General features: G+C 38.8%; 1 protein-coding gene across 1 annotated transcript in view; it reads right to left on the minus strand.

Annotated features, from left to right (window-relative positions):
- The window catches only part of csmd3b (CUB and Sushi multiple domains 3b), a 456,383-nt gene that overhangs the window by 86,418 nt on the left and 352,940 nt on the right, over positions 1–17,025 (minus strand). Inside the window, exons 23-33 of the mRNA XM_084738341.1 lie at positions 12,610–12,710; positions 12,415–12,483; positions 12,076–12,232; positions 9,003–9,194; positions 5,208–5,334; positions 3,813–4,015; positions 3,216–3,407; positions 2,758–2,896; positions 1,935–2,122; positions 731–849; positions 73–148 (exon numbers count right to left, since the gene is read on the minus strand). Of these exons, the coding sequence (XP_084594467.1) occupies positions 73–148; positions 731–849; positions 1,935–2,122; positions 2,758–2,896; positions 3,216–3,407; positions 3,813–4,015; positions 5,208–5,334; positions 9,003–9,194; positions 12,076–12,232; positions 12,415–12,483; positions 12,610–12,710 (1,563 nt within the window). The remainder of the gene's footprint in view (positions 1–72; positions 149–730; positions 850–1,934; positions 2,123–2,757; positions 2,897–3,215; positions 3,408–3,812; positions 4,016–5,207; positions 5,335–9,002; positions 9,195–12,075; positions 12,233–12,414; positions 12,484–12,609; positions 12,711–17,025) is intronic.

Genomic DNA, 17,025 nt, shown 5'->3' on the forward strand with positions numbered 1-17,025 from the left:
TTGTTGACGTTAAATACATTTAAGCAGTGTGTGTAGAGATGCTTTATTCCTTTGTGCCTTGCAGTGTGTTACCTTGACAGCTAGGCAATGCCCTGTTCCAGCCAGGTCTGCCATCATCTCCCATACTGCAGGTTAGGGTAGAATAACCCTAAAGAAACAAAACAAAAAACATGTTAATATAAGAAAACCAACCAACCAATCAACCAACCACCCAACCAACCATTTAACCAACCAACTAACAAACCTTCCAACCCGCCCATCCAACCAGTGAACTGACCAATCACCCAACCAACCATTAAACCAATCAACTAACAAACCTTCCAAACAACCAACTCATCATCCACCCATTCAACCAGTGAACTGACCAGCCACCCAACCAACCAATCAACCATCCAAGCAACCAACCAAGCAACCAACAAATCAACCGACCAATTAACCAATCAAACAAACAATCAATCAACCAACAGACCATTTAACCAATTAAGTAAAAAGCCATCCAACCAACCAACCAACTATCCAAACTGGTGAACTGACCAGCCACCCACTAAATTAACCAAACAATGAACCAACTGCCCATCCATCCAACCAAACAACTCATGAACCAAACCCAACCAACCAACCAACCAACCAATCAACATTCCATCTGATCAACCAATCCCACTAACCAACCATCCATCCATCCATCCATCCATCCATCCATCCACGCACCCGTCCATCCACTTTTTTGTACCTGCAAAACATATCCGGCCTCACAATAGAAGGTGACAGTAGAGCCAAGCTTATAATCGGATCCCAGTCTGGTCCCATTCAGGACCACACCAGGGTCGAAGCATGATTCCCTCAGCTTGGCTGGACAGAGAGAGAGAACCAGTGGGTAAGTGAAAGAGAGGATGAGGCAAAGAAAAAGTGACAGGCACACATAAATAATAAGTCAAATTAATAATAACTATGTCCCTAGCCATAATCAAATGAGGCAGGCATTTCGTTGGCATTTCTAACAGTCTGTTTGACTTAGCTGCCTTTGCCAAAGATGGAGCAAGAACCATATCTTCATCCTCCGGCTTTTGAATGCTACATGAACCTTGTAAATTATGGCTTTGGCCCCCCTCCTAAAAGATTAGTGGCCACCCTGCAGCAACTTAAGTCTTAATTCCTCAGTCCACATGAAACCAATGTTGATTCTTTTGTGCATCTAAATGAAACTCACCCTCAACGCTATTCAACATGGACTTTATGTTGAGAGCAATCATTATTTTTTTCATCTCAAAGTCAACACGATGCACACTGTCATCAGTGTGGGAGACTTAATTGCAAGTACGTTTGTATTGAGTTTTGAATGCTGTATTCATCTTTGTTCAATGCGAAAATTACATATTTCTAAAGACATTCTGTAGACATCCAGTCATTGCAGGAGACAACTTTGTCTTGTAAAGTGTGAAAACCTTAAAGAGTTGTTTCCCAAGTTACCTTGTTTATGAAAAACAGATAAGACAGAAAACAGCCCCTGGTGCAATTACATTAGACGGAGGATATTAAAATTATTTTTCAGCAGTTGACAGTTACAAGGTGGCTATAAAACAGTCCCGGTTAGAATGTGTGTCTACTAATCTCTTTTCTTCAGAAAAGACATACACGTGTTGAGTTTCCAGGTCACATCTAGTTCAAGATATAAACCATTTGAATGCAGAATAAATCATGGGATGCTACTTTTGCTCAGGTTATTGTGATTATATTGTAGGAAATGGTCTGTACTGTTAAGAAATCCCCTGCTGTGAATATTTTCAAACAAATTTGAATTTTCCCATGAATGCAAACAATGGGTTTTTTTTGCAGTTTGCCTCTTGTATTCTGACTCTGAGTACTTTAGAGGCTATTCCAGAGCTAGACACTACACAGAATATAAAGATGGCAGTATTATAGTCGGAATATTTTACCTTTGTATTCCAGGTGAAAGCCAGTATAAGAAACAGACCCATCACTGCGGAATGCCAAATGCATGGTGTTCGAACTGCTCTCTATCCGCTCAGGGAGTTTACTGTCCTGGAAGCTACCAATCAGAGGACTATTGCTATCCGGTCCATCGTAGATATACAGAAAGTCGTAGTTTGGCTCAATATTGAAGCTAGAGATCAATAAAGAAAGAGACAGATAGGGACGGGGTTGAGGGAAGCAGATGGAAAGAACAGGGACGCAAGAGTCAACAATGAACTTTTACACCAGGAACCTGGTTATTTTTTGCTTTTTTATACTAAAAAACCTGTAAAGAAAGTTCCTGAGAGTGATGTCAGCTTAGCAGATTTTAAGAGCATTTCCAGAACACTGGAGGGTAGAAGTCACAATTTCCACTTAAAGAAAAACACTGCCATGTTTTCAAGCCCTTATACGGTAAAAAAAAACAGATGCTGCTATCAAAGCATACTCCATGTTGCAAAAATAAACAAAAATAAGCCCTTTGTCATCTGATATTGAGTTAAAACTTTCTTTCACCAGCCCTGAAGAGTCTAAAATGTACCAGGCAGACATTTATTCCTGCCTGAAGATGAATTCTGATTTTGGTGAACTCCTAACTTCTTCTCTAGCAGTATAATGGTCAAAATTTCCACTGCAACTGAGACTGAGAACTGTCTTTTTTTTTTTAACAATTACAGCAATTTCTGAAAAGCCCATGAATGCTCAGCAAACCCACCCTGGATAAATAAACATTTTTCTATTGAAAAACCCAGAGGACTTGGATTGTTAAGCAATAAAGCAGGTTACCTAATGAAGGCCAGAGACAAGACATAGTCAGAGTTGACAGCAATGAGCCAATCGCAGTCCTTGGAGTGAGGGTAGGGATGTGGGTAGTTAGGAGACAGTATAAATCCACTGGAGCCGGTTAGATTTCCTCCACATGGAGCTATGATGGGAAGAAAAGCAAAGGTATACATCTTTTTTTAATTAAGTCTTAAAATACCATACGTATTCTGATTGTTCTCTCAAGCTCAAAAGTGTGGAAAATAGGTTTAATTCAGTCCTATTAAAAGAAGTGGGAAATTAAATACAGTATGTATTACAGCAGCATGGTCAGATCACTAAACATTATATTTTTACACAGCCTTCCTGTAGGTCACTCACAGACATGTCCTTGAACAAGGTACTGAGCCCTAAACAGCTGTAGTTGTGTATGCAGTACATCTATTGTATGTCCCTATAAATATATGGAAACAGGACTTCACCTATGCAGACTGGCGGGCTGGGCTGCCAGTAGTATCTGTTATCCACTTGTATACAGGTGATTTTGTCGTCCCCCTGGAGCTCGTATCCTGGGTCACACTGAAAGGACACTGAATCCCCCGGCTCACGGCCATCTCCGCTACGACTGCCATTCATAGGTACACCTGGGTCCCTGCAGGCTGTAGCTACTGAGCCTGGACAGAGAGACACATACAGAGAAACAGGGGGTAGGGAGAAAGCAGAGGGAGTGGAGGAGAAAGCGGGAAGAGAAATTAGAAAAATCTGTGTCACACTGGATATCTACAGCTATGAAGAAAATTTATGAATTCAGAGAAAAAAATCAGTACTAATTCAAGTAATTGTTTACTATCCTGTATTATGAAATATCTGTTAAGATCACTTCTGGCTGGTAAAGTGAGGTTTTTAGTCAAATGCAGATCCAACAAACATATTCAGATTCAGAGACAAACTTTAACATTATTAGTCCCTCTTTGGCATCCTGAAACCCAAGCTCAGTCTTACACACAATATAGACATGTGTACAGAGCAAATTATTTATTTTAATAAAGTTAAGTACATTAATTCTGTGCATTACTTACTAGAGAACTGAATAGCAAATCCTGACTTGCTGATGTAAAAATCGGTCTCAAACTGAACAGTGACAGTGTTCAGAGTGGAGTGGATTCCCTCAGGTAGAAGAGACCCACTAAGCTCTGCCAAAGACATTTCATTCTCAGGTGGTCCATCCCAAACCTTCAGCATGTCGTGGCTGGCCTCCGTGTCAAAGGACAAGAACTGAAGACTGTAATTTGCATTAAAAAAAAACAAAATACAAATATTATCAATAGTATAAACATTATCTCTTCATTAAATTAGAGAAGCATTTGGTCCAAACTTTTAGAACTTCGTAATAGTCTTCTTTCACATCAACAATAACTAAAGACTCATAAGAATCTTTTTTGATTGTAATGTTACTAATGTAAGTGTGATTGAAGTGTTACTAATAATACTAATTAAGGGCGCATTCCATTTAGTGTAGCAGAGCCTTTCCAATGAGCCAACATGCACAACAGCAGCACTCTGACTCTGTTTGACCTGAATGGAACAGCCCCTTGATAAATATCATGGGGCTGTTCCATTCAGGTCAAACAGACCTCATAAAAGGTCTGTTTTTGGAGTCTGACAAGTTTTTGTGGTCGGTTATACAAAAAAAGCAAAATGTAAACCCAAGTGACATAATCTTCATCTTAAAGGTCCAGTGTGTAAGACTTGTAAGAATATGGCAGAAGTGGAACATAATATTCATTATCAAGTGTTTTTAATTAGTGTATTATCACCTGAAAGTAAGAATCGTGAGAATGAACCCTTCATTTTATTAAATTTGATCTCATTTCTTTATTTTCTATATAACTGGAGGTGAGGGCTTTTGGAAAAATGTTTTGATAGTAGATAGCTGAAGATTGACAGGTGGAATTTATGGAGGGGGAGGGTCGTCTTCCATAGAGGTCAACACGTTCCACTGCCATGTCTCTCCAATAGCTCAGAACACATTTTACACAATTTTCATGGCCACCATAAGTTCTCCTACACGCTTGGAAGGAGAGCGTAATGCAGGTGTTTGCAGTCTGCCAGCTCATTGTTAAATGAGACACTCATCCTTTAATTAATGTTCAGTAATTTTAACATTTTTATTATTATACTATTATACTTTTATATGAGCTTCCCTATTTGCAATATACTTATCATATAGTATTATAATTACTATTATGTTAAGTGTAGTGAGTCAACAGAGCTGCAATTTCAGATTTAGTATGCACACTCAGCATTTGTATAATAATTTTTTAACATTTATCATACATAATCACATATCCAGATTAGCTATTAACACCCAGAGGAAATTATTTTTCACTGAATAATACTGAAGTAGGCACTAAAATTAATCACACTGCAAGTTTAAATTTACTACTGGGAGGGTTTTGGGTGGCCCACATTACCTCACAATGTTTCCTGAATCCACCTCGATGGTCCAGGTGCAGCGTAGATTATTGTCGTAAGGAAAAGGGTATCCAGGGGAAAGAATCCTCCCTGAAGATTCACCTTTAAAACGACCACCACACTCGGCTACAGGAATCGCACACACAGATAAGAGACATTAAAGACTGTTAACCAACAAACAAACCCACACAAATGTCCCTGTACCACATCTCTATTTGTCTGATTAGCACAGTTGTGATGCCACGGTACAAATACCATCAACTCAGGCAAACAAATTGGCAATTGATAAGTGTGTATGTGTGTATTTAAGTGTGTGTGTGATGTATGACCAGTTATCTGTCCATAGCAATTGTTTCTCAAGGCAATCAGATCCACTAGGTGCACCTCAGTAGCCACTGAGCAGTGATTAAACGATCACCACAGAGACAAATGGATTAGGAAAGAAGCTAACTCTCTTTCTCCGTGTCTTTCTCATTCTTCCTCACACGGAGGAAGAAGAAGAGGAAGAAGAAGAAGAGACAAAGTGCTGATCCTGCATTCATCCCTAAAGAAATCACCACACATTATATAACAGAAAATAATTCCCCCATCTCTCTTTGTCTCTCTCGGTTATATATTTTCACAATCTTCATCCCCTCTCCGCTTCCCCTCCCTTCCCATGTTCCTCCTCCCTCAGGCTCCCCTCCCTTCGTCACTGGAATATATTATCTCGAGTAATAGGAGCAATATCAGGAGTTGGGACCAGGAAAAAAAGAAGGAGAAGAGGCAAAAGAGAGAGAGAAAGGAGAGAACCAAGGGGGGTAAAGTGGGAAACAGTAATAATAAGAAGCAATATAATATTAAGACTGGAGGTTAGCTGAGGTCATGACGTGTCACTGCTAAAATATAAAGTCAGAGAATATCAGCCAGTGGTTTTATGAGTCTTTCATTATTGATAGTGAGAAGGAGAGAGACTTATTAAGCTGAATCCAAAATCAGAAAGTTCACAGGCAGCAATGAAGGAAGAAAGGGTCCTTAAAACATCAGGCTTGCCGTTATGCTTATAGCTCCCATCTGGAGTACAGCTGCAGCAGCCATTTTGTGTGTCATTCTGTATGGGCTTAGCATTTGTTTGGGTTTAATTAGAGAATGTGATCATTGAACCAAATATCAACTGGGAAGGACTGGAAATGTCTCCAAATAATCTTCAAATACAACCCCAGTGCCAAAAAGTTGGGATGTCGTGTAAAACATAAATAAGAACGGAATGCAATGGTTTGCAAAAACTTTTCAACTTATATGTAATTGAATACAGTACAAATAAAAGATATTTAAAGCTCATACTGATTGACAAAAACTAACTGTTTTTTTGTAAATATAAACTCATTCTAAATTTGATGCATGCAACACATTCCATAAAAGTTGTGACAGGAGCTGTATTACTGTGTGACATCACATTTTCGTTTAACAACACTCAGTAAGAATTTGGGAACTGAGGACAAAAACTGTTAAAGTTTTGAAAGTGAAATTCCTTCCCATTCTTGCTTGAGATATGACCTCAGGTGCTCAGAAGTCCGGGGGCTCTGTTGTTATAATTTGCGGTTTATCATGCACCACTTATTTTCAATGAGAGACAAGTCTGGACTGCAGGCAGGTCAGTCTAGTACCTGAACTCTTGTACTATGAAGCAGAATTTTGTCTTGCCATTGTCTTAACAAAATAAGCAGGAACATCCTACCTCTCAGCATTAATGGGGCCTTCACAGATGTGAAGTCAGCCATGGGCACTAACACACCTCCATACCATGACAGATGCTGGCTTTTAAAGTTAGCACTGGTAAACAATCTGGATGGTCCTTTTCCTCTTTAGCCTAAAGGACACGGCATCATGTGATTTCTCAAAAAAGGCCACAGCACACTTTTCCATTTTTGTGTCCATTTCAAATGAGCTCTTAATTGCCTTGGTAGATGCAGCGACAAAGTGTTTCAAAACCCATGTGGGATCCTTTGTACACTTATGTTGGTTTTTAATGCAGTGTTACCTGAGGGGTCAAAGATCATGACTATTCAGTGTTGGTTTTGAGTCTTGTCCCTAACATGCAGAAATTTCTCTGGGTTCTCTGAATCTTTTAATAATATTATTGATTGTAGATCATGAAATACATAAATTCCTTGCAGTTTTGTGTAAACATTGTTCTTAAACTGACATACTATTAGGCCACTAGGTTTTCCACAAAGTGGTGAACCTCACTTCATCCATGTCAGTGAACAACATGGAAGACCCTTCATTACCCAATCATGATACTGTCACCTGTTATGTACTAACCTGCTTACCTGTGTCCCAAACAGGTGTTTTTTTGACCATTCAACAACTTTCCTTGTCTTTTGTTGCATGCAACAAATTCAGAACGAGCATATTATTTACAAAACAATAAAGTTTATCTTCTCTTAGTACTGTATTCCACTGAATAGTAGTCAAAAGTATTTGCAACTGCTTGGATTCTGTTTTTATTCATGTTTTACACAACATCCAAACTTTTTTGGAATTAGGGTTGTACTCTTCAAATCAAAACATTTCAGACTACTGAAATGAAAGATACTGATGAACATGTGAGTGTGTTATTCTGTGTGTGTGAGTTGTAGAGGCCTGCTGCTGCATAGCCAGTAAAAGACCATTATTGACTTGTTGACATCAATATTCAGAGCTGTGGTTTGTATTTTCCCATCAGCTTGGAGCCCTGAAAAATGAATTAAAAAGGCAATAATATCATAATGGAACATTTGGAAATATGTCAAGTTGCTTCCCAGTGGGTTTTACTGTGATTTCATACAAAGGTCTGTAGCAAAACCAAATCGATTAAAATGTGTTTATGAAATAATTCTAACAAACAGGTCTGTCACTTAGCCTGTTATGGAGTCAGAATGGCATGAATAGAGTTTAAAAACAAGCAGAGAAATGAATATAATAAAAAGAGGGTGGATCCGTGCGTGTTTGAACATGTGTGTGGGCACGTGTGAGTGGGAAACAGAGCACTGGGGGGATCAAGAGGGCAGTCTCCGGGAACAGAGCAAATCACCCACCGCAGGAAAGGAAATGGATCAATTGGGCAGAGGGAGTTCAGGTGGTAAACCGCCCTGAATAAATAGGCTTTTCATTGAGACTTTAAAACTACCGCAGTGTGTGATCTCATGAGAAAATCAAGAAGGCAATTCCACAGGAAATTGGCCTCCACCTGCTTTCTTTTCAGATTATTGAATGGATGTCCTGTAAGCAGAGACAATGCATAGAGCAGCAAGTGTCTCTGTACTGGATTGTAGAGCACGACTTGGTACAGGTATGCATCCTGCAACTTAAAAGGTGTGTGCACCAGCTGAGTTCTAGCTAAATTGGATATTCCAGCTTGAGATGTCATAATCAGTTCTTCAAGAAGAGGCACGAAGGCTCTAATTATGTTGATATTTCCTCACAGAATATCCTGCTCTTCATTTTCGCCTTGTGCAAATGTGAAAAAACTCTGTTTTTAAATGATACAATACCTTTGAAAGGTCTTGAGCAGCTAAGCAGCAGCAAATAAGTTAATTAATGTCTGCAGAAGCATTGTGGGTGATGCTTTCCACACAACACAAAATGCAGCAATAGCTGGTGACAGCCAAAGCAACAATGAACCCTCCTCACCTTTCCCTCTCAAGCTTATTAAAGAGTGTTATTCAAGGTGCAACCCATAATTGTGTGTGTGGGTGCCTTTGTGTGTCTGTATACATCTACATATGACCTCTTTTCAAAGTGTAAATGGCTTCACATAGTGGGAGACATACCAATACAAGAAGGCAGAGGGTTATCCCAGGCTCTCCTCTCGCCTGTCATACACTTCAGAGTGGAAGCCCCGTGCAGAGTGTATCCAGGCTCGCATCTGTATGTGATGCTACTCCCAGAGAAATGGCCTTGGTCGTTGACCTTGAAGCCGAACTGAGGCACGCCTGGGTCTTCACAATGAGACAACTCGAAACCTAGAGAGAGTAAAAGGCGGAAAAAAGATCTTTACGGTGTGTACTTTTTGAAATACTTGCTAAGGGAGATCTAACAGCCACTGGAGAAAACAGAATTAGTGTTGTTTAGATGCACAGCAACATTTCCTTAATATCTGGCACACTCAAGTATTCTGTTTATGAGCTCGCTGAGATCACAGATCCTGTTGATCTTTCATTCCGATTTAATAACAAAAAAAAACAACAAAAAACAAAAAACAAAACAGAAGATACATGAGACATACCAATATTAAGGAGCAATACTGAGGCATGTATACACCTTATCCAATTTAATGTTGTTTTTCACAGCCTGTCTAAGCTCAGTTTCCATGGTAATATTCAGAAAATTCTGTTTATTCATGTGCACTATTTCGGAGAGCGGGATATGAAGAGGTATATAAATAGCTTATCCTTATAAGACCTTAACCAGGATTTGATCTAGGGTATTACCTGGAAGACGAGGTGCGCCTGGGTTTATCTGCTGGAAGACTGGAGTAGGTGCATGTCTAAATCCTTAAAAATGGCTATTTGCAAAGCTGTACTTTTACCATTCAGGAATCTGAACACACCTGCCATCATCCTGACGTCTAGAGTGAATGGTTGCCCATCTGACATTTTTCTCTGTATGTTAGACATGTATAGGGAAATAAACTATCATGCATTATTCATTAAATCACACCCCTGAGTTTTGTTGAATTCCAGCCTTTCAATCAAACATAACTATAAACACAGTGAGGCACACAGTAGTTTTTCATTACTTCAAACAGAAAATGCTGCAATGTTCTCTAAACCAATCTTTTTTCGTTTGTATGGCAAACTAACCATTTTCATCAGTGTGAGGAAGCTGAGTTGCAGAGGAGTAAGTAAGTAATGCTCTGCTCAACTCATACAGCAGAGACAAAACAACTTTAAAGCACTATGCAAATCATCCTGCATGACTCCATTTAAACAATTAGATTTTCTAATTTCAACTATGCATCTAAGAGGGCACAGGCAAACGTGGGCGCGCTTTGGTGAACATCAGAATGCACCTTTAACACCCGATCCTACGCTGAAATCAGAGCTCCCAGAAAGCTTTGTTAATCAAACGAGGCAAGCTTCTTGTGATCATCTCGGTGGTGGAATTTACAATCAGTTCTGTGATGGTTTCGCAAATGAGAACCATTTAGAGTTAAATTGATTCAGCAAGTATACCTTACATCAGGAATTAATACAGCTGTCATGTGGCATCTAATTACTGAATTGACGTGACTCCCATACTGACTAGTTTCATTCTCTTTAGCTGTCAATGTCCACTCTAGTTTTACCTGCATGTAATTTAACAGTAAAAACCATGTACAGTACACTCGTAGAGGGCCCTAGGTTTTCTCCTAGTCTGAGGCCTGTCAACCACTTTTGAGGTAATCGGACACACCTTGACATTTTTATACTTTTCATTTATCTTAAAAAACATTGGTACCAAAGTGCTGCATAAGTTTATATTCAGCACAAACTCAGCACCAATCATCTGAGAGCAGTAAGAATGCCATTACTCTACAACAACGATACTTAAAAAATATTTAAATGTTCAAACTAATTAATTGTTAATTGGGGAAGAATTTCACTTTCAAAACTTCAACAATTAGTGTCCACAGTTCCCAACCGCTTACCAAGTGCTGTTAAATGACAATGTGATGTCGCACAGTGGTAAACAGCTCCTGTCTCAAATTTTATGTAACATGTTGCAGGCATCAAATTCAAAAATATATTGTCTATGTACTGTATTCAACTGAATAAAGGTTTGAAAACTTTTTTATTTTACACAACATCCAAACCTTTTGGGAACTGGAGTCGATTTTGTTGTTTAAAACTACTGTAAACATACACTTTTCTTTACTGAGATATTGTTAAAAAATACATTATAAACATTTCTTGAGAGACTTTTGAACTCTGAACCTTGTAAACATAAGTACTGCCTAGACACAGTTGATTAAATCATTGAGGTATTCAAACTTTGAGATGACAGTATTTTATTTAGCCTGTGGCCTACATAATGAAAACTAATTAAGCAGTTGTCAATACACAGTTAATAGTGCCACATCTTACTGTCTGTCCCCACTTATATCGTGTTTATAGACAAACTGGGCTTTTTTTTTTTTTACACATTTTCTTGCTTTATAATGACCCAATACTTCCTGCTGAATGACAGTGTGCATGCTGTTCTTTTCATTCCCCTCACATAATTCCACAGAAAAAAGCCTCTTTCTAACTACATACATTTTAAAGTAGCATGTTGAAGGTTTTGGATGATGTTTTTTATGTTTCTAGGGGAAAAACACGCTGAGTTTTTTTAAGCGGTTTGGTGAAAGCCCCCTGAGGGTTTAAGGATTTGCAATACATCGTAATACCATAATAACAAGCAACCTGAACAGTGCAACTAACCAATCCCAGCATGTGTTTGTGTTGCAGTTTATGCTACTGTCGTGTGAGCTAGCTGTGTATATTCTCCCAGAAGGTTCTGCAGACATGTTTAAAATTTAAACTAATTTGTTCACTATACATATTTTATGGCCCACAAAAGCTTGCTTGTATACACTGCACACTAATCCTGTATACATGTGAGCTACAAGTATATGAATAGAGCAGATTTGTTTTACATTTGCTCTATTGCTTGTAGTGAAATCTATCCCAGATAAATATTTACACACCTGTTCCCATGGTCCCCATATCCTATATATATATCCTGGAGCTATATATTAGTGTAAAATTGCCTGTATGTAAAGTTTATACTCTTGTTCAGAATAGATCTCAACCACACACATTCAGGTTTTAAATTAGATTGTGTGCATGTATAGGTTTTTGCTGCTCAGCTGTGCGCACTTACTCGAATAGACCAGTTTGAAGCCCTCCCCTGTACTTTCAGCATCACTGTAGAATTCCAGCCACAGATGGTTTGAAGTGGAGATCAGCGTCAAGCCCAGCATCGACGATCCCGTGAATGCTCCGAGAACATGGGCTGTGTTGTCTTTACCATCATAAATCTGTAATAGCAAGAGCACAACATACTCCAGATGTAATACAACATAATGAGTGACCAGTGATGGTCCAGTTAAGTTTCAAAGGCATGAATTTATTTATTTATTTTTTATCAGTGATCAGTTTGCGTCAGAGGAAGTCAGGAAGAATGACATAGGGAACAGGATGTGTGTGCATGCTTATTTACCTTGAGTATATCCCCTTGGGCGAGATGAAAGGTTCTAGCAGATATGTTGATGCCTTTCCCAGCTTGCACCTAGAGGAAACACAGATTTCGTATCAGATTCATTGATCAACAAACTAAACAACATTTAAAGATAGTTATTAACTTCCCACAATTTGAGTGTCTATTAACCTTAGTTAGGATGCACTGATTTGTTACCTGGATGCTGTAGATGCACTCATGGTTGTTGTCATAGTTCATTGGATAATTGGGAGACAGAAGGATCCCTTCATTGTTTATAACTGAAGATCCGCACTCGGCTGATGAAAAAGAAGAGAATGAAAAACATATATAAAGATGGACTGATTCTTAAGATTTTTTATAGGGATGTGTTAAGGGCATGTGGGAAAGCATCAACATTTCCCACAGAATGTGGCCTACATTCAAAACTGTTATTTTAAAAAATGTGCCTTCTGCAGTTTAAAGGGATAGTTCAGATTATCTGAAGCGTGACTGTATCAGGTTCTAATCTATAGTCAGTGTATTATCTTCAGTGGGTGGAAGTCTACACACTCACAGTTTTAAGAAGCAGTAGGAGTACCAGCATGAAAGCTATACAATGTACTGCACAGGGTCAGCAGCCAAAAATATTTTAGCAATGTAAAAGACAGCCTTTTCCGTCACAAGACCGCTGTTCTACAAGTTAGATATCACTTTCTCCAAGCCAACCAGACTCCAGTGGCAAAAACAGTCATTTTAACTTGCAGAACGCGGGAGTTGCTGGTCTACTGTCACCTCAATCTGTTACTTAGTTTGTGTTAGTGTGTGAATCAGAACTAGCCTTTCAAAACACCAAAGTCACACAATCACACACACAAACTAACAGATTGAGGCAGGGGTAGACCAACAACTCCTGTGTCCTGCGAGGTAAAATTACTGATTTTGCCTATGGAGTCTGGTTGGTTTGAAGAGACAGACATTCAGTTTATATAATTGTGGTTTCCTGTCTGAAAAGGCTTCCTACATTGGTACTCCTGCTGCAAACTGGGGGTGTGCCGTCCACCATCTACTGTAGGTAATACACTGGACTCTGGATAAGTACCTCATACTACCTCACTTCAAATACTTTGAACTATCTTTTAAAGTTGTTTTTGTCTCCTTAAAAGGCTGTTCTGTCCTATACTATAAAAGTTTTAGTTCATAGTATGAGCAGTTATAGAGAACACAGGCTGTCCTTAGAGTGAAAAGCTTTTTTCCATTTTACAGAAGATGATTCCTTTTTTTTTTTCCTATAAGTGGATGAACACTTCCAATGTGTGCTTGTGTGTATGTGTGCGTGTAATTTAATAACCCTTTTAAACAGCTGTATAGTAAGCCATCTCCTTTCATTGAGGAGAATGCACAGGTAGTAAAATTCAGAAACTAATTTACCTAAAGATTCCTGCTCTCTGCACTTCTTGCATGTGCCCTCTATCTACAGTATCCACGTCCCTCTCCTCTCTTATTCGCTCCCTCTCTTCCCCTCTCTGTGTCTCTACTGGTGTAATAGTCATATTACAGCTGTCATATCGTCAATAAATCACGCTGCTACAGTTTCCATTTAGAAAATTACCTCTCCACCCTCTCCCTCTTTAAATCCCTTGCTCTTTCACTGTCTCCCACTCTATGAATAGTGCCTCCTTTACCCTCCTCTACTTCAATCAACCTTCCTCTTCTGCTTCTCCTGAGTTTCCTCTCCTCCTCCTCCTCATCCTCATCCTCATCCTCTTTTTGCCTGTTCCTGTTTTCTCTTTCCCTTCTGTTTCTGTCTCACTTCCCTTAGCAAAAGTGCTTAATAGAAAATAATGTACAGAAATAATCGCAGAGTAGAAAAAATAAGCCAAAGGCACATTTGATTTTCTGCAAAAGCATAGACACTTAGTACCTTTCCAACTCCCTTTTGGGCTTTATGAAAACAATAAGTTTGAGTAGATAGGGAGGTAAATAAGCCTCATGTAAAACCATAAATGCAGGCAACCAAAGCAATACTTAAAAATACATCTCTTAGTAAAAATCACCAAAAAAGGTCTTCTAACCGTCCCTTTCCTCTCCACCTCACTGCACGTGTGTGATGTGCACCACATCACGCAGCAATGCAACACAACACACAGGAACTAAATATAGCAAACTGCACTACACCATAGAACACCGGCACACAACACCACTCCCACCTCTTTGCATTATCAGTCTTTGCACATTGATGACAAAGTGCCAAAGACGTAAACACTGGCCCTGGAAACATCACGCAAAGCTTAAAATAAGGTTGGTTTGTTCTTACTGGCGACCTAAAATTAAAGTTACATACTGTATCTGCACTTTTACCAGAACTGGATGCTTCTTTCTACTTCTCTTTAGTCCCACACTTCTCATAGCGTTGCTGAAAACAATCCTGTGAAGGAGTGCAGAAACATTCAGTGTTGTCTGTTTGGCTTTTATTATTGCCCTCTATTGATTCTACATCTGCACCCAAATCAAATCTCATTTTACGCATTTCTTGCTTACAAAGAAGCTGAAGTTATGATCACAGAGTATTGATTCTCATGTTCCGAATTAGACTTATTCTGAACTACTACGTAGGAGACAGTACTTAAGCCCAGGGAACAAATGTAAGACCAATGTCCTAGTCAAGGATAATGACCAGAATCAACATCATTATCTCTCTCTTTATTTTGTCATTATGGTTTAGCTGAAGTGTATGTATGTGTGTGATAGTCTATATCTAAAAAGCCTGTCATTAGATGTTTTCAAAACATGGTCAAAACTCTATCTTTTCACACATTTACTCTTTAGGCCCACTTCTTTTTGCTTCCAGCTCTATGCATTAATTAATTAGTGATACAACTCAGGATGTATGCAGATTTTCCACCCAGGGTTAAACCTTTTTAACTTAAATGGATGCGTCATTACTGCAATTTGTTCCTCCGGCATACGGTTCATAAAGTGGTTCTTCTTTCTCAGGTGCGTGTGCATTTGCACAGCATCTAAATTTCACTTCATGTTGTCTCTTCATTCATGTTTTTTCTTTGCTGCTTTTAAGACTCCACTGTGGATGACAGTCAGTTTCATCATTATGGATCAGAATTTAATGTGGCACATGAACCTACAGTACAACCACTTGTATACTGGACCAGAACAAAAGCCCCACAATGTTCTGCTGTATTTGAGTATGAAATATTTAAAGAAGTGATATGTAGCAACTGTGCACCTGAAAATGAATGCTGAATAGTGAGGTGGAGCCACAGAGTGTATATTAAATAAGTTGAATCCCTTTTAATATTTAATATACAGTCTAGGGTTGAAGCAAGCTGCCCCCCCCACCCATTTCCTCCGCTTTGGACATGAAGAAGCTCAGGAAAGCTGCAGGAGCACTGCAGGAACGCAAGACAACTGCAACATTGTAAACTGACAATGACAAAAAAAAACAAGTGATGACGAGTCCTACACTGTAAGTAGATCAGCTGTTTTTAAATGAAAATACACACTCTGGAGTTTGAGTTCAGTGATTGCCTTCTCAGTGCCTGCCAGACTTAATTAATATATCGCTCAATTAAACCGTGATAAACATCGACTCTTTCTAAAAGAGTATTAATGATTTCTTACAACTCATATACAGACACTTACTTATTTAGCAAACATTTGACATTAATTTGAACTCTAATTAATATGAAACAGGCAAACTAAAATAGTTATTCTGTCCCAACATAAATTTCAAAGGACATTGTGAAGACTGAAGACTGAATTCTGTGTAGAACTTTCCACTTATTAAACAAGCTTTTTAATGCACCCAAGTACATGATAAATCCAAAAAAGTTTCAGTGTCAAATAAAACATTTCTACTGATGTCCTTGATTATGAATTTTAGAATTTTAAGAGGTGATACAGGAGTGTGGATAGGTCAAAACTCTCTACCCACTGGTGACCACATCAGTGACATTCATTGTTCACCCAGGGAGTGAAACTTGGCTTATATAACTGTTCGTGGAGCTCCTATTCACTTTATAGTCAGTTTTCTTCCTTGTATAACACATGTTTTGGTACACTGTTTAAAAAAGATTCATTGAAGAGTCAAGGACAGAAACGTCAGGTGAAATGAAGTCGAAGAAACACCAGAAACAAAGTTGGTTGTGTGTGTGTCTCCTGGCTTTTGAACTGAAGCTACTATATAAAAGTATACATATTCAGAACTTCTTTATTTTTGCATGTCACAATGTGGGCAAATGTTCCTCTGTTTGCAAAGAACCTCAAGACAAGGAGACAAGCAAAGGAGGCTCAACTTGATTTCTGGTCAGGCCAGCGTTCTGTTACATAATTAAAATCTTATCCGTCTTTGATGGTGAAACAGACGATTACTGAGATAGCATTTTGAAGCATCAAACACAAACATACCTTGTTATTGCTTTGAACAGCTGCACTTTATATGCAGTAAATGCTACATTTGAACCAATGGGAAGGGTCCAACTGCAGTCCTCCCTCCCGAGGCCCTTAGTTCTGTGAGCCAATGTGGTTCGAGCATAAGTAGGCGGGTTCTATTCTATGAAGTAAGCCAAGTATATCTTTACTTATTTCACTGTAACAGACCACCAAAATGTGTTCTTA

The sequence above is a fragment of the Lutjanus erythropterus genome, chromosome 16 (genome assembly GCF_056507025.1).
Source record: "Lutjanus erythropterus isolate fLutEry1 chromosome 16, fLutEry1.hap2, whole genome shotgun sequence".
In the NCBI taxonomy this organism is placed as follows: Eukaryota; Metazoa; Chordata; class Actinopteri; order Lutjaniformes; family Lutjanidae; genus Lutjanus; species Lutjanus erythropterus.